At 49.0% G+C, this 23,437-nt stretch overlaps 1 protein-coding gene across 1 annotated transcript in view; it reads left to right on the top strand.

Annotated features, from left to right (window-relative positions):
* Window positions 1–504: 504 nt before the first annotated feature.
* The window catches only part of XPO5 (exportin 5), a 49,109-nt gene continuing 26,176 nt past the window's right edge, over window positions 505–23,437 (top strand). The window contains exons 1-10 of the mRNA XM_033144524.1: window positions 505–662; window positions 13,112–13,233; window positions 17,154–17,226; window positions 18,735–18,872; window positions 19,070–19,252; window positions 19,664–19,690; window positions 20,201–20,386; window positions 20,778–20,854; window positions 21,666–21,765; window positions 23,029–23,112. Of these exons, the coding sequence (XP_033000415.1) occupies window positions 558–662; window positions 13,112–13,233; window positions 17,154–17,226; window positions 18,735–18,872; window positions 19,070–19,252; window positions 19,664–19,690; window positions 20,201–20,386; window positions 20,778–20,854; window positions 21,666–21,765; window positions 23,029–23,112 (1,095 nt within the window). The 5' untranslated portion in view covers window positions 505–557. The remainder of the gene's footprint in view (window positions 663–13,111; window positions 13,234–17,153; window positions 17,227–18,734; window positions 18,873–19,069; window positions 19,253–19,663; window positions 19,691–20,200; window positions 20,387–20,777; window positions 20,855–21,665; window positions 21,766–23,028; window positions 23,113–23,437) is intronic.

Raw genomic sequence — 23,437 nt, 5'->3', positions numbered from 1 at the left:
AAGCACGCATGCATTACTTTACAATTCTATCACTACACGTCATAAAACTAGCTGAAAGAGTTACTTTCTAGGGAAATAGTTACTTTCGTTCCTAGGAAGAAAATAAAACTAGAACTAGCTGAAATCCATTATGTTAGCTGAACGGGGCGGCAAAGTATTCCCCCCCTCCAATAAAAAGTGGAGGCAGAGAGAGGTGTTAGTTCTAGTTCAAGTCTTGCTTTATGAGAAAGATGCGTGGGCTAAAAGGGGGGGGGGAGATTACAGGAGCGAGCCAGAAGCAACCCGAAAGTTCCACGTCAAACAACGAAGCCTCTCTAAGCTTTCCTATCTCTACATGACGATCGTAGAGCTACTATCGCATTCACTGGCGGCGTTTAGGAAGCGTGTGCGAAAAAAGGTCGCCGGGGTCGCCTGCGCCTGCGCACTGCCCCACTTTGGTCGTCGCAGCCGGCGTAGCGTAGCTCCCCTTACTCTCCCCGAGCCCGGTTGCCCCGGGCAACAGCTGCTTTCCTCTCCCCCCGCTCCCCACCCTGCCCCCACCCCAGCCCCGCAGCGCCATGTCGTGGGACCCGGTGAACAACCTCTGCGAGCAGCTCGTGAAGGCGGTGACGGTGATGATGGACCCGGCCTCCACGCAGCGGTACCGCCTGGAGGCCCTCAAGGTACCGTCGCGCCTCCGCCTCCCGCGCGCAAAGGCTCGAAGATCCCCCTGAGGCCGGGCGCGGGGTTGTTTTTTGGGTGGGTGGCCGCCTGAGGAGCCGGGTTGGGTGGCAGGCAGGCAGGCAGGCAGACAGACACATGGCCGGCGACGGCGGCAGCTTGGGACTCCCGTGCGCCTCTCGCATCGCTGCTCCTCCTTCGGATGCTGCAGGTCGTGCCTCGTTGGCTTTCCATATGCAAAGCAGAAACTGCGGCGGTTTCTGCTCCCCGAGGCCTCTCGGCTTTCGAAAGGGGTTGCCCCGTGGGGAGCCTTGACCTCTCTTCTTGCAGAGTGTGGTGTCGCTCCACGGCCATGCTGCCCCCTTCGCTCGCTCGCCCGCCCTGGGGCCCACGTGGCCGGGTGTCTCCATTGCAGGGGGCTGAGTATCCTGCATGGCCAGCTTCCTGCAGTCGTGAGCGGGAGCAAAAAACCTGCAAAAAACAACAACAACCTTGCCTTCTCCGCCGACTCTCCACGCTGCTGACCTGGGAGTGTGGCAATGTGTGAGTGTGCCCAATGCGTGCGATATCGACAGTGCAAGGCAGATAGAAAAGGGGAAAGAACAGTGGTGTAGCAAGGTGGGGGCGTTGAGAGTGGCATGCCCCCCTGTTCCAGCCTGGAGGGGGGTGACACTCAGCGCCGCCGCCACCACCCCGCGACTCCCAAGCCGTCGCCTGGCTCCACTTCCGTGTGGTGGATACTTGCATGGCAACTCTCTGCTTGTGCGCTGCAGCCTTATGAGTTACCGTGTGAGCAGCCATCGCACGGACGGGGTGCCGCTTGTGCCCGGCATCCAGGACGGACTGGGCATGTGCTAAGGCTGCCCGTCCATGCGGCTGCTCATGCCCGGCAGCCTTGCGAATTGCCATGCGAGCAGCTGCTGCATGGACGGGCTGCTCTCACCCGGCATCCGGGACAGACTGCGCATGTGCGCACTTGCGCAGTCCGTCCGTAGCGTGCATGTGTCATGACGTCACGAGGCACGCGCTATGGAGCGGCACCCCACCCCCGGGAGGTGCCCCCGCATTTGCTGCTCCAGGCGGCAAAGCGGCTCTGTACGCCACTGGGAAAGAATGCTTTGGTGGGGGGGGGGGTGCTATATTGGGATTGCCACCTTCCTCCTCCTTTCTCTCACTCCATCCCCCACCCAAGAGTCAAACTGTGCTGACAAATTAAAAATCAACAGGTGAAGTCATGTAAACCACACCAGTTTCTTGTTTTGTTTCTGTGTTGCATTTATATCCCATTGCAGAATGCACAAAAAGTATACATTTCCTACAAAAGACACAAAAGGTTTGGTTCCAGAATATGCCAAAACTATCAAGTAGTAGAAGTGCTGGGGAAGGCAGCTCCAAGAAGTTCGAGGTGGTGTACATAGTTTACCTGTTCCCCATTTTGTCCTGATGACAACCCTGTGAGGTAGGTTAGCCTGAGAGGTAGTGACTGGGCCAAGATCACCCAGTTAGCTTCGTGGCAGAGTGGGGACCCACTAGGTCCAAACACTGTACTGCCCTAGTATTTAAAGTAGTAAACTTGGGAAAAAATTAAATACCGCCCTGGTATTTAAAGTACTACTCTTGGGTAAAAAAAATGAAGGACACAATTACAGGATGGGTAACACCTGGGTTGAGAGCAGTACATGTGAAAAGGATCTAAGAGTCTTGGTAGACCATAAACTTGACATGAGTCAACAGTGTGATGCAGCAGCTTAAAAAGCCAGTGCAATTCTAGGCTGCATCAATAGGAGTATAGCATCTAGATCAAGGGAAGTAATAGTACCACTGTATTCTGCTCTGGTCAGACCTCACCTGGAATACTGTGTCCAGTTCTGGGCACCACAGTTCAAGAAGGATACTGACAAGCTGGAACGTGTCCAGAGGAGGGCAACCAAAATGGTCAAAGGCCTGGAAACGATGCCTTATGAGGAACGGCTTAGGGAGCTGGGTATGTTTAGCCTGGAGAAGAGAAGGTTAAGGGGTGATATGATTGTTGTTGTTCAGTCGTTCAGTCGTGTCCGACTCTTCGTGACCCCATGGACCAGAGCACGCCAGGCACGCCTATCCTTCACTGCCTCTCGCAGTTTGGCCAAACTCATGTTAGTAGCTTCGAGAACACTGTCCAACCATCTCATCCTCTGTCGTCCTCTTCTCCTTGTGCCCTCCATCTTTCCCAACATCAGGGTCTTTTCTAGGGAGTCTTCTCTTCTCATGAGGTGGCCAAAGTACTGGAGCCTCAACTTCAGGATCTGTCCTTCTAGTGAGCACTCAGGGCTGATTTCCTTCAGAATGGATAGGTTTGATCTTCTTGCAGTCCATGGGACTCTCAAGAGTCTCCTCCAGCACCATAATTCAAAAGCATCAATTCTTCGGCGATCAGCCTTCTTGATGGTCCAGCTCTCACTTCCGTACATTACTACTGGGAAAACCATAGCTTTAACTATACGGACCTTTGTCGGCAAGGTGATGTCTTTGCTTTTTAAGATGCTGTCTAGGTTTGTCATTGCTTTTCTCCCAAGAAGCAGGCGTCTTCTAATTTCGTGACTGCTGTCACCATCTGCAGTGATCGTGGAACCCAAAAAAGTGAAATCTCTCACTGCCTCCATTTCTTCCCCTTCTATTTGCCAGGAGGTGATGGGACCAGTGGCCATGATCTTAGTTTTTTTGATGTTGAGCTTCAGACCATATTTTGCGCTCCTCTTTCACCCTCATTAAAAGGTTCTTTAATTCCTCCTCACTTTCTGCCATCAAGGTAGTGTCATCAGCATATCTGAGGTTGTTGATATTTTTTCCGGCAATCTTAATTCCGGTTTGGGATTCATCCAGTCCAGCCTTTCGCATGATGAATTCTGCATATAAATTAAATAAGCAGGGAGACAATATACAGCCTTGTCATACTCCTTTCCCAATTTTGAACCAATCAGTTGTTCCATATCCAGTTCTAACTGTAGCTTCTTGTCCCACATAGAGATTTCTCAGGAGACAAATGAGGTGATCCGGCACTCCCATTTCTTTAAGAACTTGCCATAGTTGGTGATATGATAGCCATGTTCATATATATAAAAGGATGTCATACAGAGGAGGGAGAAAGGTTGTTTTCTGCTGCTCCAGAGAAGCGGACATGGAGCAATGGATTCAAACTACAGTGGTACCTCGCAAGACGAAATTAATTCGTTCCGTGAGTCGTTTCGTTTTGCGAAAATTTCATCTTGCGAAGCACGGTTTCCCATAGGAATGCATTGAAATTTAATTAATGCGTTCCTATGGGCATAAAAAGTCGGGACTGCTGCCTGTTGCCAGCAGCAGCAGCAGCGACTCTCAGCTTCGTCCTGCTTTTCCCCTTAGACGGCGGGGCAGGAAAGAGGCTGCCACGTCCTGACCAGGAAGGGAGAGCTGGAGGGAGGGAGGGAAGGGCGGCGGAGCTGTGCCCTGCTTCTCCCGCCTCAGCCATCGCTGCTCTCCTCCCAGCGCTGCCACAAAAGACTCCCTCCGCCGCGTCCTGACCGGGAAGGGGGAGCCGGAGGGAGGGAAGGGTGGCGGAGCTGCGCCCTGTTTCTCCCGCCTCAGCCGTCGCCGCTCTCCTCCCAGCGCTGCCACAAAAGATTCCCTCCAAGAGCCGCGGCGAAGACGAGGAGGAGGAGCCGCTCCGTTTCAGGTTCCCGCCACCGCGCTTCTTCTTACATTAGTACTGCGCAAGATGAATGCAAGACGAATGTCATAGAAAATGGCCATAGAAAAATTCGTCTTGCGAGTCACCTAAAAAATCGAAAAACCCTTTCGTCTAGCAAGTTTTTTGTTGCGCGAGGCATTCGTCTTGTGAGGTACCACTATACAAGAAAGAAGATTCCACCTAAACATTAGGAAGAACTTCCTGACAGTAAGAGCTGTTCGACAGTGGAATTTGCTGCCAAGGAGTGTGGTGGAGTCTCCTTATTTGGAGGTCTTTAAGCAGAGGCTTGACAGCCCATCTGTCAGGAATGCTTTGATGGTGTTTCCTGCTTGGCAGGGGGTTGGACTGGATGGCCCTTGTGGTCTCTTCCAACTCTATGATTCTATGATTCTACTTGAATACCGTATATACGTGAGTATAAGCCGACGCAAATATAAGCCGAGGCACCTAATTTGACCACAAAAAACTGGGAAAACTTATTGACTTAAGCATAAGCCGAGGGTGGGAAATGCAGCAGCTACTGGTAAATTTCAAAAATAAAAATAAATACCAATAAAAGGCTTGGAAAGAAAGGGTCTCTTACAGGGAGGGCTCAGGGGGTAAGGGGGCATATTGTGGGTACATTTCAGGGGGCAAGGGGAATATTTTGGGAAGGTTTTGGGGGGAGGGGCAGATTCTAGGATGGATTAAGGGGTGCGTGGGGCATATTTAGGAAGGGCATCAGGGGCAAGGGGGCATATTCTGGGAAAGTTTCAGAGTGGGCAGTTTCTAGGGTGGGCAGAGCTGGGATGGGCAGGGGTTAAGAGGGAAGGGTTGGAAAGAAAGGGTCTCTTTACAGGGAGGGCTCAGGGGGAGGGGGCATATTCAGGGAGGAATTAAGGGGGGAGATTCTGGAATGGATTAAGGGGGAAGGGGGCAGATTCTGGGAAGGTTTCAGGGTGGGTGGGGCATATTTAGGGAGGGCATGAGAGGCAAGGGGGCATATTCTGGGAAAGTTTCAGGGTGGGCAGTTTCTAGGGTGGGCAGAGCTGGGATGGGGGCAGTTTCTAGGGTGGGCAGAGCTGGGATGGGCAGGGGTTAAGAGGGAAGGCTTGGAAAGAAAGGGTCTCTTTACAGGGAGGGCTCAGGGGGAGGGGGCATATTTAGGCAGGAATTAGGGGGGGAGATTCTGGAATGGATTAAGGGGGAAGGGGGCAGATTCTGGGAAGGTTTCAGGGGTGGGTGGGGCATATTTAGGGAGGGCATCAGGGGCAAGGGGGCATATTCTGGGAAAATTTCAGGGTGGGTAGTTTCTAGGGTGGGCAGAGCTGGGATGGGGGAAGGGGTTAAGAGGGAAGGCTTGGAAAGAAAGTGTTTCTTTACAGGGAGGGCTCAGGGGGAGGGGGCATATTCAGGGAGGAATTAAGGGGGCAGATTCTGGGAAGGTTTCAGGGGTGGATAGTTTCAGGGTGGGCAGTTTCTATGGCGGACTGAGCTGGGATGGCATGGGGGCAAAAGCAACAGGCTCTCTGGGACTGAGCCGGCTCGCGCGCCTGCTCGATACTCGTCCTCCTCCTGCTCCCGCTGCCCCCGTCGCTAGAAGGGACGGGAGGAGGAGGAAGAGGCGATCCTTGCACAGAGCAGTGACTGCTCTGTGCAAGGCATCGGAGAGGAAAAAAACATCGAGGAGCACTTTCTCCCCGCTTTCCCCTCCCCGATGCGTTGCGCAGAGCAGGCACAGGATCATAGAGTCTCAGCGCAGTTGCTACAGTGGGCAGAGCTGGGATGGGCAGGGGTTAAGAGGGAGGGCTTGGAAAGAAAGTGTTTCTTTACAGGGAGGGCTCGGGGAGGGGGCATATTCAGGGAGGAATTAAGGGGGCAGATTCTGGGAAGGTTTCAGGGGTGGATAGTTTCAGGGTGGGCAGTTTCTATGGCGGACTGAGCTGGGATGGGATGGGGGCAAAAGCAACAGGCTCTCTGGGACTGAGCCGGCTCGCGCGCCTGCTCGATACTTGTCCTCCTCCTGCTCCCGCTGCCACCTTCGCTACCTCTGTTCCTCTTCGTGGAGAAGGGACGGGAGGAGGAGGAAGAGGCGATCCTCGCACAAGGCATCGAAAAGGAAAAAGCATTGAGGAGCACTTTCTCCCTGTTTTTCCCTCCCCAATGCCTTGCGCAGAGCAGGCACAGGATCAGAGAGTCTCAGCGCAGCGGTTCTCCAATCCCTCGGTGCTGTGCGTGCTCTGCGCAAGGCATGGGGAGAGAAAAGCGGCCAGGAACGCTTTCTCCCCACTTTTCCCTCCCCGCAGGACGAGGGATCAGAGAGCAGTCACAGATGCGGGATCGGCAGGGCAGGGGAGACAAGCAGCAAGAAAGGATCCCTTTCTTGCCGCTTGTCCCTCTGCAGCCACCCGCTTCACCCGAGTATAAGCCGAGGGCGGCTTTTTCAGCCCAAAAAATGGGCTGAAAAAGTCGGCTTATACACAGGTATATACGGTAGGTTCTCTCTGTTTTGTGCACAGAGGAGCCCTGCCATAATTAAAGGTGATGACATAACCCTGGATTAAGTAAAATAACATTGTTTGCATTTCCATTTTCAGTCAAGGTGATACTGGGGTAGCCCCAGAGAAGCAGGATTTCTGCAAAGAGTGTTAAACCAGGAGGGGAAAGATGTTGGTGGCATAATGGTTGTGGAATGACAGGAGTAGGAAAACGGAATAAAAGAGGCATAAATAGCAGCGAGAGAAACTAGAGAGATAAGAGACTTATATGAGGGAATAGCAGAGAGTCTTTAATGTAATATCTAGCAACTTGAGGTTGATGCAGAAAACAAGAAATTACTGTATATAGACTGAAGAATATATATCTGAAGAAGCGTGCATGCAAATGAAAGCTCATACCAATAACAAACTTAGTTGGTCTCTAAGGTGCTACTGGAAGGATTTTTTTAAAAAAAATATTTTGTATATATACAGTTGAGGAGAAGTGCCCTAACTTGGTGAAGGGAGAATGGTTTTGGTTACAAGCTTTGTGAATTGACACAATAAATGAAATTACCAGAGAGAAGACAGGCAAAATAAAACTGAAGTGGACGTAATTTGACGTGTGCGCAGTTTTCTTTGTAGCACAGAGCTTATTGGTTCTTACGTGGAAAAACCCCCACAAGTATGGGGGAAGGGGGAGACCACTGAGATTTGTGTGTATGTTTCACATATTAAAATAGAAAGTGAAAAAGGAGTAGTAAGAACAGCAGTTTTATTGGTTATAAACCCTAAAGGTTGCATTCAAAGCCATTACAGTGGTACCTCGGGTTAAGAACTTAATTCTTTCTGGAGGTCCATCTTAACCTGAAACTGTTCTTAACCTGAAGCACCACTTTAGCTAATGGGGCCGCCCGCTGCCGCTGCTCCGCCAGAGCACAATTTCTGTTCTTATCCTGAAGCAAAGTTCTTAACCTGAAGTGTTATTTCTGGGTTAGCGGAGTCTGTAACCTGAAGCGTCTGTAACCTGAAGCGTATGTAACCTGAGGTACCACTGTATATGCTTCAGAGTTTTGACTGTTGGTGCACATTACAGTACCATATGCTTTGTTGCTTTAACAAGCCCTTTGTATTCTCAAAACAAGTGTGAGGGGGTTTCCTTTCGAGGAACAGTTTATTTGAAAACCAAGCACTGGTCTTCTCACACATCTTTCTCTGCATTATCTTAGAGGGCGGATATTTTTTGAGCCAGTGTAGTGTAATGGGTAGACTAGGGTTGTGGAGACCCAGGTTCAAACCTTCTGTTATGCATCTCTGCCTAACCTACTTCACAGGGTTATGGTAAGGATAAAAGGTTGGGGAAGAGCCATGTTGGGGAAGGACCATCAGCGGCTGTGGTGAGGACTGCAGGGCCTGCTCCCTTCCAAGGCCTTTTCCAGCTGGCCTAGGGGGCGGGGCCCAAGCCTCACACTCCAGCTATAAAAAGGACTCCTGCTGCAGTGAGACCTGGGACCATCAGCGGCTGTGGTGAGGACTGCAGGGCCTGCTCCCTTCCAAGGCCTTTTCCAGCTGGCCTAGGGGGCGGGGCCCAAGCCTCACACTCCAGCTATAAAAAGGACTCCTGCTGCAGTGAGACCTGGGACCATCAGCGGCTGTGGTGAGGACTGCAGGGCCTGCTCCCTTCCAAGGCCTTTTCCAGCTGGCCTAGGGGGCGGGGCCCAAGCCTCACACTCCAGCTATAAAAAGGACTCCTGCTGCAGTGAGACCTGGGACCATCAGCGGCTGTGGTGAGGACTGCAGGGCCTGCTCCCTTCCAAGGCCTTTTCCAGCTGGCCTAGGGGGCGGGGCCCAAGCCTCACACGCCAGCTATAAAAAGGACTCCTGCTGCAGTGAGACCTGGGACCATCAGCGGCTGTGGTGAGGACTGCAGGGCCTGCTCCCTTCCAAGGCCTTTTCCAGCTGGCCTAGGGGGCGGGGCCCAAGCCTCACACTCCAGCTATAAAAAGGACTCCTGCTGCAGTGAGACCTGGGACCATCAGCGGCTGTGGTGAGGACTGCAGGGCCTGCTCCCTTCCAAGGCCTTTTCCAGCTGGCCTAGGGGGCGGGGCCCAAGCCTCACACGCCAGCTATAAAAAGGACTCCTGCTGCAGTGAGACCTGGGACCATCAGCGGCTATGGTGAGGACTGCAGGGCCTGCTCCCTTCCAAGGCCTTTTCCAGCTGGCCTAGGGGGCGGGGCCCAAGCCTCACACGCCAGCTATAAAAAGGACTCCTGCTGCAGTGAGACCTGGGACCATCAGCGGCTGTGGTGAGGACTGCAGGGCCTGCTCCCTTCCAAGGCCTTTTCCAGCTGGCCTAGGGGGCGGGGCCCAAGCCTCACACTCCAGCTATAAAAAGGACTCCTGCTGCAGTGAGACCTGGGACCATCAGCGGCTGTGGTGAGGACTGCAGGGCCTGCTCCCTTCCAAGGCCTTTTCCAGCTGGCCTAGGGGGCGGGGCCCAAGCCTCACACGCCAGCTATAAAAAGGACTCCTGCTGCAGTGAGACCTGGGACCATCAGCGGCTGTGGTGAGGACTGCAGGGCCTGCTCCCTTCCAAGGCCTTTTCCAGCTGGCCTAGGGGGCGGGGCCCAAGCCTCACACTCCAGCTATGAAAAGGACTCCTGCTGCAGTGAGACCTGGGACCATCAGTGGCTGTGGTGAGGACTGCAAGGCCTGCTCCCTTCCAAGGCCTTTTCCAGCTGGCCTAGGGGGCGGGGCCCAAACCTCACACTCCCAGCCATAAAAATGACACTCTAGTGCTTGGAGAGTGGGGCTAGAAAATGTCCTTAAGCTGTCGATGGCATTTCAATTTTTCCCCTCCTTTTTTTTTTTTCTCCTTTTGGGTTGTTGGGGGGGGGGTGGCTGGGTGGGGTGGATATTTTGTTGGGGATTAATTTTAGTATAATTGTTCTGTTTTGTTTTATTGGTTGTTGTATAGTTTTGTTTTGTTTTAAGGGGTGGGATCAGAGCTGCCTGGGAGTGGGCCTCAGCCAACAGAATGGCTGGGGCATGTTCCACAGGGGGGGATGCACTAGTACACCCGATCTCAGTGATCATGGGCAGGAGGAGGAGTCACGCTAAAACCAGACCATGTCATTACCGAGGAGGCAGGCTTAGTCGTTGTTTGAGGACTATCCCTGCCTCCGGGTCTGGTCCTGACCGGACGGATACTGGAATCAACAAGGGATACCCACATGACCTGAAAGTGTTGCTGTGTAATGCCAGGTCAATGATGAACAAAACTACTGCCATCCACGACTTGATTGTGGATGGAGGATTTGACCTGGCATGTGTAACAGAGACTTGGTTGGATGAAGCAGATGGGCCTGTCCTTGCCGCTGCTTGCCCACCAGGTTTCTCTTACGCACAGCAACCCAGGCCATCTGGGCGGGGAGGGGGGGGTTGCAGTGATTTTTAGGAAGTCATTAGTTTGCACCAGGCGTCCTATTGGGAAGACCGAGTTTTCTGAGTGCATGTTCTGGAAGTTGGGCAATAGGGGCAGTACAGGATTCCTTTTGGTGTACCGACCTCCCCGCTGCACCAAGGATTCCCTGTCCGAGCTGCTTCAGGTCGTGGCGGATGTGCTCCTGGAGACACCTAGCTTGGTTGTCTTGGGGGACTTTAATATCCATGCCGACACGACCTTACAAGGGGCCGCTCGGGACTTCGTGGAAAGCATGGCCTCCATGGGGCTGTCCCTGAATAAGTTTGGCCCAACTCATAGCCGCGGACATGCCTTAGACCTGGTATTCACCTCTATGGATGTTAGTGATCTGACATTAAGTAAAAGTGAAACAAAAGAAGTGCCATGGTCAGATCACTTCCTGGTCCAACTGGACTTCTCCGCGACCTTTCCCCTCTGCCGGGAGGTAGGACCAATTAGGATGGTCCGCCCCCACTACTTAATGGATCCAATGGGCTTCCAGAGAGTGGTGGGGGATGTTTTATCCCATGTTGATGGCCTTTCAGTTGATTCCCTGGTGACCCGCTGGAACGTGGAGTTAACCAGGGCTATTGACTGTCTGGCTCCGAAGCGCCCTCTCCGATTGCATGGAGCCCGGACAGCCCCGTGGTTTTCCCCGGAGCTGAGGGCGATGAAACAGTCGCTGAGACGGCTAGAGCGCCGGTGGCGGAAAACTCATTCTGAATCTGACCGGACACTGGCTAGAGCTCAACTTCGAGCCTACCAAGTGGCAATGGCAACGGCGAAGAGGGCCTTCTTCACCGTTTCTATTGCATCTGCAGAAAACAGCAGCAGGAGACTCTTCCAGGTGGTTCGCAGTTTAGCAGAACCACCATCGTCATCGGGGCCTGGTAGGGACCCCAAGATCTCCTGCAATGCTTTTGCAAAGTTTTTTGCAGATAAAGTCGCTCAGATTCGGAAGGAGGTAGATTCCACCGTGGGAGCGGGGCTGGGGCGGGAGAGTGCTAGAGCTCTGTCTAGTCATGTTTCATGGGATCAATTTCAATCTGTTACCTCCGAGGATGTGGACAGGCTGCTTGGACGAGTGAAACCAACCACCTGTGTCCTTGATCCTTGCCCATCCTGGCTAATAAAAGCGAGCCGGGAAGGACTGGGCGATGGGCTCCGCGGGGTGGTGAACGCTTCCCTCTGTGAGGGAGTCTTCCCATACCCGCTGAAGGAGGCGGTCATTAAACCGCTTCTTAAAAAAACATCTTTAGACCCGGCCAATATGGCCAACTATCGCCCAGTCTCAAATTTACCATTCTTGGGCAAGGTGATTGAGCGGGTGGTTGCGGAACAACTCCAGGCACGCCTGGAGGATGCGGACCATTTGGATCCCTTCCAATCGGGATTCAGGCCTCATCATGGGACTGAAACTGCCTTGGTCGCGCTGGTCGATGATCTCCGGCGGGCTAGGGACAAAGGTGAGAGCTGTTTCCTAGTTCTGCTGGATCTCTCAGCGGCCTTTGACACCATCGACCATAACATCCTTCTGGACCGGCTAGAGGGGTTGGGAGCTGGGGGCACTGTTATACAGTGGTTCCGCTCCTTCCTTCTGGGCCGTGTTCAGAAAGTGGTGATGGGGGATGAGTGTTCAGACCCCTGGGCTCTCACCTGTGGGGTGCCTCAGGGTTCCGTCCTCTCCCCCATGCTTTTTAATATCTATATGAAGCCGCTGGGAGAGATCATCAGGGGGTTTGGGCTGGGTGTTCATCAGTATGCGGATGATACCCAGCTCTACCTCTCTTTTAAATCAGAACCAGTGAAGGCCGTGAAGGTCCTGTGTGAGTGCCTGGAGGCGGTTGGAGGATGGATGGCGGCTAACAGATTGAGGTTGAATCCTGACAAGACAGAAGTACTGTTTTTGGGGGATAGGGGGCGAGTGGGTGTGGGGGACTCCCTGGTCCTGAATGGGGTAACTGTGCCCCTGAAGGACCAGGTGCGCAGCCTGGGAGTCATTTTGGACTCGCAGCTGTCCATGGAGGCACAGGTTCATTCTGTGTCCAGGGCGGCTGTCTACCAGCTCCATCTGGTACGCAGGCTGAGACCCTACCTGCCCGCGGACTGTCTCGCCAGAGTGGTACATGCTCTAGTTATCTCCCGCTTGGACTACTGCAATGCGCTCTATGTGGGGCTTCCTTTGAAGGTGACCCGGAAACTGCAATTAATCCAGAATGCGGCAGCTAGACTGGTGACTGGGAGGGGCCGCCGGGACCACATAACACCGGTCCTGAGAGATCTACATTGGCTCCCAGTACGTTTCCGAGCACAATTCAAAGTGTTGGTGCTGACCTTTAAAGCCCTAAACGGCCTCGGTCCTGTATACCTGAAGGAGCGTCTCCACCCCCATCATTCAGCCCGGACACTGAGATCCAGCGCCGAGGGCCTTCTGTCGGTTCCCTCACTGCGAGAAGCAAAACTACAGGGAACCAGGCAGAGGGCCTTCTCGGTAGTGGCGCCTGCCCTGTGGAACGCCCTCCCATCAGAAGTCAAGGGAATAAACAACTACCTGACATTCAGAAAATTCCTAAAGGCAGCCCTGTTTAGGGAAGTTTTTAAACTGTGATATTTTAAATGTATTTTAATGTTTGATGGAAGCCGCCCAGAGTGGCTGGGGAGACCCAGCCAGATGGGCGGGGTACAAATAATAAATTATTATTATTATTATTATTATTATGTGGGATGCCTGAGCTCATTGGAGGAAAGGCAGGATATAAATGTAATGCATAATTAAATATGAATGTTCTTGCTTGCTTAAAAAAATAATTCTTGCTCTTTTTCAGTTCTGTGAAGAGTTTAAAGAAAAGAGCCCAGTATGTGTTCCCTGTGGACTGAAGTTGGCCGAGATAACACAGACTGCTATTGTCAGACACTTTGGTCTTCAGATCCTGGAGCATGTGGTGAAGTAAGGAAGTGAATGCAAAGCAAGTGGTGTGGCATTGCTACTTTTGAGAAATTTTTAGCAGAAAATCAGGCTTGCACCTGCCACCGTAATCATCTCTGGTTGTTAATACTTCTGCAGTTTATATATAGCAGGGGAAACCCAGTGACAAGCTGAATAAGGAATTTGCAATCAGTATTTTTTGTGTTAGTTCAGCAACAAGATCCCTCTGTTATATGGAGATCCCACTTTTCTCTTTGCTGAGCTATCTAGAGATTCCACTTCCTCTGTTTCTAGCAAACTAACACCACCTTATCTGAAGAAGTGTGCATGCACACGAAAGCTCATACCAAGAACAAACTTAGTTGGTCTCTAAGGTGCTACTGGAAGGAATTTTTTATTTTATTTTGTTTTCACCTTATTTGTGTGTGTGTGTATTGTATTGTCTTCTACCTATTTTCTTAGCTGCACTAGTTAATGTTCATGATTGACTGTTTCCAGAGGGGACTGTGTTGATGACAGAGACTATAAAAGAAGCCTTTCTGGATCAGATGAAAGGGCCATCTAGCTCAGAGTTCTGTTTTCAACACTGGCCAGCCAGATGATTGTTGAAAAGTCCACAAGCGTAGCCCTTTCCCACTGTTGGCACCCAACAACTGGTGTTCAGTACTGCTTCTTAGCCTGGTGGTCCTATTTACCTGTTGTGGCTGCTAACTGTTGAAAATTCTTTCCTTCATGAATTCCAATTCCATTTAGAGCCATCTTAAATTGGGGGGCATCACCACATCTTGTTCTATAAGTGCATTATTGTCTGTGTGAAGAATCTTTCGCTCCATAAGACACACCCGACCATAAGATGTGCCTAGTTTTTAGAGGCGGAAAACAAGAAAAAAAATATTCTGAATTAAATGTTGTACTAAACTATTTAATGAACTACCGGTATATTAGAATAATATTTCAACCATGTAAAGTGAACAGCAGTCAACAGTGGCATTAAGAACCACCATCACTGTCATTAACAAATGAAGAGAGACTTTATCCCCTAGTAAGGGGGACAAGCAATGGAAATATATGAGCTTCCCACATTGAGTCCCTTAGTTCTAAGGACTGTATGGTTTGGCCCTACACAATTATTTTAATAAAACCAAAAGAAGTGGGACTTTATTCCTTTTTGTTCATTGCAGAGAGCTCTTGGGGGCTTTCATATGAGGGAGGAATGAGGGAGAAATCTGATTAAATTCCCATTTAAAGTCAAACCTACCTAATTCACACCTTCATACACAATACAAGGACCAAACCACAGCCGCCCTTCAAATTTCATACTTCTGCAAAGGAAGGTACTACTGTCCCGGCAAGACCAGTGGCAGAGGGAGGGTCTTGCGTGGCAGCATGTCGCCTGTGGGGACGTGGGACGTCAGCCACGCAAGCATCATCCCAAGGGGGTGGCGCGCACCCGCCCATCCCAATGGGGCGACCGAGTGCGGGGGCAGAGGGATTACACGGCTCCCGCTGTGCTTGCTTTACACCCGTGTAAGCAGCTCCTGTCCCACTTTGCTGCTTTAAAGTGAGCCACAGAGGAGGGAAGGAAGGGGAGCCGTGGCTCCTGTCCGTCCCTCCTCCGTGCAGCATTTGCTTCATAAGACGCACAGACATTTCCCCTTACTTTTTAGAAAGAAAAAAGTGTCTTATGGAGCGCAAAATACGATACCCTTTTGTGCCTAGTTTGAATCTGGTGCCAATCATTGGGTAGCCTCAGGGTAGCCTTCTTCGCCGTTTCTGTTGCATCTGCAGAAAACAGCAGCAGGAGACTCTTCCAGGTGGTTCGCAATTTATCAGAACCACCTTCGTCATCGGGGCCTGGTAGGGACCCCAAGATCTCCTGCAATGCTTTTGCAAAGTTTTTTGCAGATAAAGTTGCTCGGATTCGGAAGGAGGTAGACTCCACCGTGGGAGCAGGGCCAGGGTGGGAGAGTGCTAGAGCCCTGTCTAGTCATGTTTCATGGGATCAATTTCAATCTGTTACCTCCGAGGATGTGGACAGGCTGCTTGGACAAGCAAAACCGACCACCTGTCTCCTTGATCCTTGTCCATCCTGGCTAATAAAAGCGAGCCGGGAACGGCTGGGCGATGGGCTTCGCAGGGTGGTGAATGCTTCCCTCTTTGAGGGAGTCTTCCCAGACCTGCTGAAAGAGGCGGTCATTAAACTGCTTCTTAAAAAAACATCTTTAGACCCGGCCAATATGGCCAACTTTTGCCCAGTCTCAAATCTACCATTCCTGGGCAAGGTGATTGAGCAGGTGGTTGCTGAACAACTCCAAGCACGCCTGGAGGATGCGGACCATTTGGATCCCTTCCAATCGGGATTCAGGCCTCATCATGGGACTGAAAGTGCCTTGGTTGCGCTGGTCGATGATCTCCGGCGGGCTAGGGACAAAGGTGAGAGCTGTTTTTTAGTTCTGCTGGATCTCTCAGCGGCCTTTGACACCATTGACCATAACATCCTTCTGGACCGTCTAGAGGGGTTGGGAGCTGGGGGCACTGTTATACAGTGGTTCCGCTCCTTCCTCCTGGGCCGTGTGCAGAAAGTGGTGGGGGGGGGATGAGTGTTCAGACCCCTGGGCTCTCACCTGTGGGGTGCCTCAGGGTTCCATCCTCCCATGCTTTTTAATATCTATATGAAGCCGCTGGGAGAGATCATCAGGGTGTTTGGGCTGGGTGTCCATCAGTATGCGGATGATACCCAGCTCTACCTCTCTTTCAAATCAGAACCAGCGAAGGCGGTGAAGGTCCTGTGTGAGTGCCTGGAGGCGGTTGGAGGATGGATGGCGGCTAACAGATTGAGGTTGAAACCTGACAAGACAGAAGTACTGTTTTGGGGGGGCGGTGCGAGTGGGTGTGGGGGATTCCCTGGTCCTGAATGGGGTAACTGTGCCCCTGAAGGACCAGGTACATAGCCTGGGAGTCATTTTGGACTCACAGCCGTCCATGGAGGCACAGGTTAATTCTGTGTCCAGGGCGGCTGTCTACCAGCTCCATCTGGTACACAGGCTGAGACCCTACCTACCCGCAGACTGTCTCGCCAGAGTGGTGCATGCTCTAGTTATCTCCCGCTTGGACTACTGCAATGCGCTCTACGTGGGGCTACCTTTGAAGGTGACCCGGAAACTGCAATTAATCCAGAATGCGGCAGCTAGACTGGTGACTGGGAGTGGCCGCCGGTATAACACCGGTCCTCAGAGAGCTACATTGGCTCCCAGTACATTTCTGAGTGTTGGTGCTGACATTTAAAGCCCTAAACGGCCTCGGTCCTGTATACCTGAAGGAGCGTCTCCACCCCCATCGTTCAGCCCAGACACTGAGATCCAGCGCCGAAGGCCTTCTGGTGGTTCCCTCACTGCGAGAAGCAAAGCTACAGGGAACCAGGCAGAGGGCCTTCTCGGTAGTGGTGCCCGCCCTGTGGAACGTCCTCCCAGCAGAGGTCAAAGAGATAAATAACTATCTGACATTCAGAAAATACCTGAAGGCAGCCCTGTTTAGGGAGGTTTTTAACCTGTGCTATTTTAATGTATTTCAATATCTGTTTGAGGCCTCCCAGAGTGGCTGGGGGGGACCCAGCCAGATAGGTGGGGTACAAATAATAAATTATTATTATTGTTATTATTATCAGATCCAAGTGTTAAGGGAGAAAGAGAAAATACTTTCTCGATCCACTTCTGTCCGTGTTATGCATAGTTTTACAAACATCTACCATGCTCTTCCTCCCCCATCTTTTTTCTCTAAACTTACAGACCTGCACACTTCAGCTTTCACTGTGTGTTTTATTGGGCAAGTTCCAGTGGAGCAGTGTGAGACCATTTGAGAACCAAACTTCTCTCTTGCCCTAGCCATCTTAGCTATGCTATCAGTGTATTGTAAAGATGATGCCTCTGTGTTTTATTGGGCAGGTTCCGGTGGAACAATATGAATCGGTATGAGAAAGTCTTTTTGAAGAACCAAGTTATGGAGCTTATATCCAATGTGAGTCAAGCTGTTCATGAAGTGAAATTTCTGAGTTACTTCTTTTAGTAATAGAATGTACTCCAAGGAAGCAAGTTTGAGCTTCCGCTCCCCCTCCTTTCTTCATTTCAGATCACACACAGTTTCCATTTTTGCTTGTTAATATCAATATTACTCCAACGTCCCTTCCTCACTTGTAAATATCTTTTTATTTTATATTCCGGAGAGGGTTACCAAATCACAAATATATAAAAGAAGCTTAGAATAAACAAACCATGGGCTTTCCTCTCCCCAGCCGACTCTCACGCCAAAGAAAATCTTAATCTCACTTCAAACCTTTGATCTATGTAGCTGATCTATTCAGCAGTATGTTGTTGCAACCCTTTTCCATCACATGGCAGTACTTTAAAGCCAATTAAGGATCCAATTAAATGGAGAACCTCTGCTTCTTAATGGCGGCATAGGAGGGTTTTTGCCAGGGAAAATGCTTTTGCAATCAGCGCCTCCCTGCCTCCCACATTCCATGCCAGGTACCGAGATGAACTGTGAGTGAAGCCCATTCCCCCCGTCCCTGGGGGGAAGTTGCAAGGATGATTTACCCTCTCTCATCCTTGTTTTTCGTTCGCTGATGATCCCCCGCTGTCGTGGGGGCTATCTCCATTAAGGCATGTGGGACCGGAAGCCACCTCAGTTCCATTCTAGCCTTTGCAGTTGCATCACTATATTTGACCTGTGAGGAAGAGAGAACCCATATATCAACTGTGGAAGGGGGTGCTCATGTTTGTGAGACCTTCAAGTGGGGAATGCAACTTGAGTTGTCTTCCTGGGACAATTCAGTCATATAGCCCTCAGTTCCGCTAAGAAAAAGTTTATCTGACATAGAGCAGTGATTCCCTAAACTCCCTTTCCCCAATGTACCGCTTGACAATTGCTGACGGTCTTGACAGACCACCTGATGATTTTTCTGCCTCCTGTAGCTATTGTAATGTGTTGTGCTAGATGCGGCATGATTTTTAATTGCATTTTAATTGCTTCTTTTATTTCTTATATATTGTATTGTATTGTGTTAGAGTTTGAAATCCATAGCATGCAAATGGTAATGCAGTAAAATACTACGTACGGAATAGAAGTACATGAAATACAATAAAAAATCAATATGAATACTTCATGAGATGGATGTGCCATCTCCCATCTCCAACCACAAACCCACAGAAATGTCGCAAGCCACAAGAATGAAGCTACAGACCACAGTTTGGGAACCTCTGTTTTGAAGGATAATTAATATCAAAACTCAAAGCTTACTGATCTGTCTCGGTATAGATTGTCCCTTTCTGATAGATCTATTTTTATTGAAGCAACCGTCACCTTGGCTCATGGAGGCTCCCAAGGTATGATAGGCTAGGATGGGGTGCAAATTTCATGTGAAGTTTGTTTGGTCTGGAATGTGTCTATAGCAAGCTTTTGCTGCAGGGTAGGTATTGAATGATCTAAAATTTCTATCTTGTAACACTTTAATTTTTCATTTACAGGGTACCCAGAATATTTTAGAGGAAGAAAGTCACATTAAAGATGTTCTTTCTCGCATTGTAGTAGAGATGATCAAGCGTGAATGGCCCCAGCACTGGCCTGACATGTTAAATGAGCTGGACACTCTCTCCAAACAGGGGGTATGAAATACATCTTAAAATCAAATTACTGCATCTTTTTTGGACTTAACTTGTAGGATATAATTGTATCAAAGTATACAGATGTAATGCGTATGTGCACTCCTCCTGCATTATCCAAATATGTTCTTCAAAGATAACAAGGTTATTCCTGTATTCATTCTGTCTATTTGTGTTTTTTGTTTTGCTTGGGACTCTAGGAGACTCAGACAGAGTTAGTGATGTTCATACTTTTACGACTGGCAGAAGATGTGGTGACCTTCCAGACTCTGCCAATCCAGCGACGACGCGATATCCAGCAAACTCTCACCCAGAACATGGAGACTGTCTTTAGCTTCCTGCTCAACACCTTGCAGCAGAATGTAAACAAATACAGACGCATGGTAGGAGTCTCTTTTCTTTTGGCTTATGATGCAGTCCTAACGCCACTTACTTGGGAGCAAGCCCCATTGAATTCATTAGGACTTCTGAAACAACATGACTAGGATTGCATTGTTAGGATTGGAGATCCTCAATCTACAATAGCAACCCTGCTGCTGCTTAAATGCTGCAGGGTGGGAGAGGTGATATGTAAGCCCTAATCTTGGCAGCAGAAGTTGGCTATTGCAATATACTTGAATTTGTGATCTACCCCTCAAAGTGGAAACAAATGAACTTGAAATGTGGTAGTAGTTGGGCTGTTTACCTTGTTTCATTTAAGAAGAATATAGACAATGATAATGATGGGGTGGGAATTAGTAGTGAGAAGCCATGTACCTGTCAGTAGCTCATTCATTCCTTATTCTCTTTTCCAGAAAATGGATGCAACACAGGAATCAAAAGTAAGTGAAGCCAGAACAAAGAGCACATTTCCCCCCCCTGCTGTTCATTGTGCTGAGCTAGCAGTCTGTTGCTGAACTGTGGTTTTCCCATATAAGTTAGCAGTTACCTTTGATGGCGTAATTGTGAAGAATATGGAAAAACTGCTCATTTTATTTGTGGAAAGAGTAATGACAGAGGTAGAAGGAGAACCTGTTCATCCTAAACCAATTTTTCCAAACTAACTTTCACAAGCATGCTGGGAAACTTTCGTAGAGCTGCGTCAACTTTATTTCTACTTAGTTCCTCTGTATCTGTAGGAGAAGTAAGTTTCTCATAGTACTTGATGACTTGCATCAGAACCAAAGCTTAGTAAAAAAAGAAAGAAAGAAAAAAAGCTGTTTATTTTAACCTTTCCATAGGATCTGCTGTCAGTAATGCCAAAGTATTATTGTTCTTTTGGGAATGTGTGAAGTAGATTGCAGAATCTAGTATTGACTGTTTATAACCTCTCAATTACTTTCTGTTCACAGGCACAAGCAAGTTGTCGAGTAGGGATAGCAGCACTCAATACTCTGGCCGGCTACATTGACTGGGTGGCTATGAGCCACATCACAGCAGATAACTGCAAGCTGCTAGAGATGCTGTGTCTGCTCTTGAATGAGCCAGAACTTCAAGTGGGAGCAGCAGAGTGTCTCTTGATCGTGGTCAGCAGAAAAGTGAGTTTCTCTTTTCTGTCCCCTTCATGTTGTACTTGTTCTTGTTCTTGTTCTTGTTTTGGTATGAATGTATCTGGATATAATCCAGGAATGAGTAGGGTAATGCCACAAAGTTATATCTTGCCTACTGAGGATTTTGTCCTGTTCTGCACTGCAATTAATTATCCCTCTTTGATTTGAGGGACATGTTGTTCAGGGAGAAGGAATTCTGCAGTATGATAGCTGTCGTCTGCCCTTTGAGCACTGAATGAGTTATTGCTGCATTTTCTATCACACATTAACCTGTGCTGACATGTAGTATAAGTGGTAACTAATGAACTGGCAGCTGCTAATTGATGCTGAAGAGCTAATTTCGTATGTTGTGACAAAGATCTCTTTGTTTTCTGCTCAGGGGAAACTGGAAGATCGCAAGCCCTTGATGGTTTTGTTTGGGGATGTTGCCATGCACTACATCTTCTCTGCTGCCCAGTGAGTAATATCATCCACTTCTGTGAGCGCATGATGACTTCCCAAGGGAAAGAAGCTGCTCTTAGTTTTGGCACAAAATAGTTTGTGGAGCTCATAAATCTTAGCTGGTGGCTCAAAAGTTGGACAAAGTTACCAGGAGCACACCATAGAATGCCTCCTATTCTGGCCATGGTCCACAAGTCCAGATTGATAGAGAGTGCCCCCAAACCCTCAGGTGGATTTTGGGTGTGCTGAGGAGGCTGCAGTGCAAATGAGAGGAAGGAGAAGTCCCATTTTACACAAGCAGAGTCCATTGCTTAAGCAGGACACCACTTTTGGATATCTCCCACAGCAGTCACCACTTGAGATGTGAGTCACATGTTGCTTTTGATCACAAGGTGATTTGCTAACATGGCAAATATTTTGTTAGAATGATGTGAGTTGGCATATTCCACATCAGACTAGGCCACTGGATGCTAGGTGTTTCTTTCGCTATGCACAGATGCTGAAAATTGATGTGATAAAATTACCTTGTGACGATTTCCGCCCATTCCTTTTTGGTGTAGTGATAGCCACACCATACCTCCTGAAGCATGTTGTCTTCTCAGAAGATCTGGTGCTATAAAACAGTTCAGTTAAGGTAGTTCTTTGCTTCCAGTGTCCTCCTTCGTGTCCTACCCTGCATAAAAATTGGTGATAGAGTTGACACATTTGGTACTTAATCCAGTAAGGTTTCTTGTTAAAGTTTCATACTACTTAAGTTAAACCTATAAACTAATGTTTACAGTATTCCATAATAATACTTGACTACTGCTTTATTTGTACTTTTCAGGACAGCAGATGGTGAAGGCCTAGTAGAGAAGCACTATGTTTTCTTGAAGAGACTTTGCCAAGTCTTGTGTTCTTTGGGTAGTCAGCTGTATGCATTGGTGGTGAGTTTTCCATCACAAAGCATTTTCCCAAGACTGTTTTTCAGTGACTGTTACATAATCTCATGCCCCAGGTTGTACTGCTCTATACAGTTCCCATCTCTTTCCAGTGCACTTGATAGCTGAGTGGAAATTTGAATCCTGTTCTCCCAGGTCCTAGTTTGACATGCCAACCACTACACCAGAGCTTTCCAAATAGTGTGTCGTGAGACATTAGTGTGTTGGCTGCAGTGTGTAGCTGTGTCACATGAACGCTCCCTGCGCTCCTCCAGGGGCTGGAAAGGGGTTAGTTTTATCATGGAATTCTACTCAGTATTGATCCAGAGCAGAACTCCAACATATAGTTAGCAGAGTAAAAACTTAAACACATTGCAGGATTCTCAAAAAACAGACCAGAGGCAATTGTATTTCATCCAGCAGGGCTTTACTGCTACTGAAGGTAAATAAGCATAATGGTCACAAATCAAATACATTGGGGATTGGCACTGTCCATAAGAAGTCCATTTGCAGCAGATTTGACTTAAACTTACAATAACTTATAATAACTCTAAACCTTAACACTTTATACAGAACACCACAGGCTCCTTCTGGCCTTACTATTATAGTCAGCATGACATTGACAGAAAAGTTAACAGAACCAGTTTAAGCCAGCTGTACTCAGCTTCTTTGAAGGAATAACCGAAACATAGAATAGAATAGAATAGAATAGAATAATAATTTATTGGCCAAGTACATTTTTCAATATACTTGGAATTTGCTTTGGCTACATTACAATGTAAAATACATTATACAAACAATAGTAATTTACAGAGCAAGAGCCGAGGCTGCCCTTCTCGGCGCCTCTTAAGCTGTGTTGGTGAGTGTAGGCCTGCCTCCTAGGCCCAATGGAGTTGGCCGGAGGAGGAGCGGTCTTCCCAGACACTCACTTCAGCAGCAACAGCAGCAGTGTAAACATCATGAAGCTTCTGCTTGTTCCTTTCACACACAGAAGCTTCCAGGATCCTCTTGAATTAATTAGAATAGGAAAGATCTCTGCACATCAGATGAACACTTTCTGTACTAAGAAATGCAAACTGACAAGTTTAACCTCCGGTTTAATAGTAAAACTGAATTACTGTGTTGCAAAATGATGCATGTCTGAAAAGTGTGTCACCAACATTAAAAGTTTGGAAAGCTCTGCACTACGCCATACTAGTTTTTCTGCAGCTGCCATGTGGCAGCTTGTCATCTGAATCCACCTTTGAAGTTTGCCTCCCCTCTCAACAGGGCTCTGATTCAGATGTGGAAACACCTGTCAACCTTGGAAAATACCTCAAGTCATTTCTAGCTTTCACAACCCACCCCAGCCAGGTAGGTAAAGGGGAAGGTTTTCCAACCTCTTGTGTATAAAAACAGCCATTTGTGCTGTGTGCCTGTGTTCTGAAAATGTTTTAGGTGCCTTTCTCAATGGAAGCAAGGCTTTGTTGTCAGCAGCATGGCGCTTAACCTTAAACACTTCATTCTCAGTGCTGACTTGGTCTGTTTATGTAACTCAGGACAGTAACTATTGCATACTTGTATCCTTTCCTTCTCTGAAACTCTGTCAAGTGATGTGGCATGCTCTTTCCTGCCGTCCAGCATTCATGAAGATCCAGCTTGCAGTAGCAAACAGTGGTGTGTACGTTGAACAAAAGTT

Source organism: Lacerta agilis, chromosome 3 (genome assembly GCF_009819535.1).
Source record: "Lacerta agilis isolate rLacAgi1 chromosome 3, rLacAgi1.pri, whole genome shotgun sequence".
NCBI lineage: Eukaryota > Metazoa > Chordata > Lepidosauria > Squamata > Lacertidae > Lacerta > Lacerta agilis.
The sequence above is the reverse complement of the archived record's forward strand: the minus strand, read 5'-3'. Positions and strand labels throughout refer to the sequence as shown.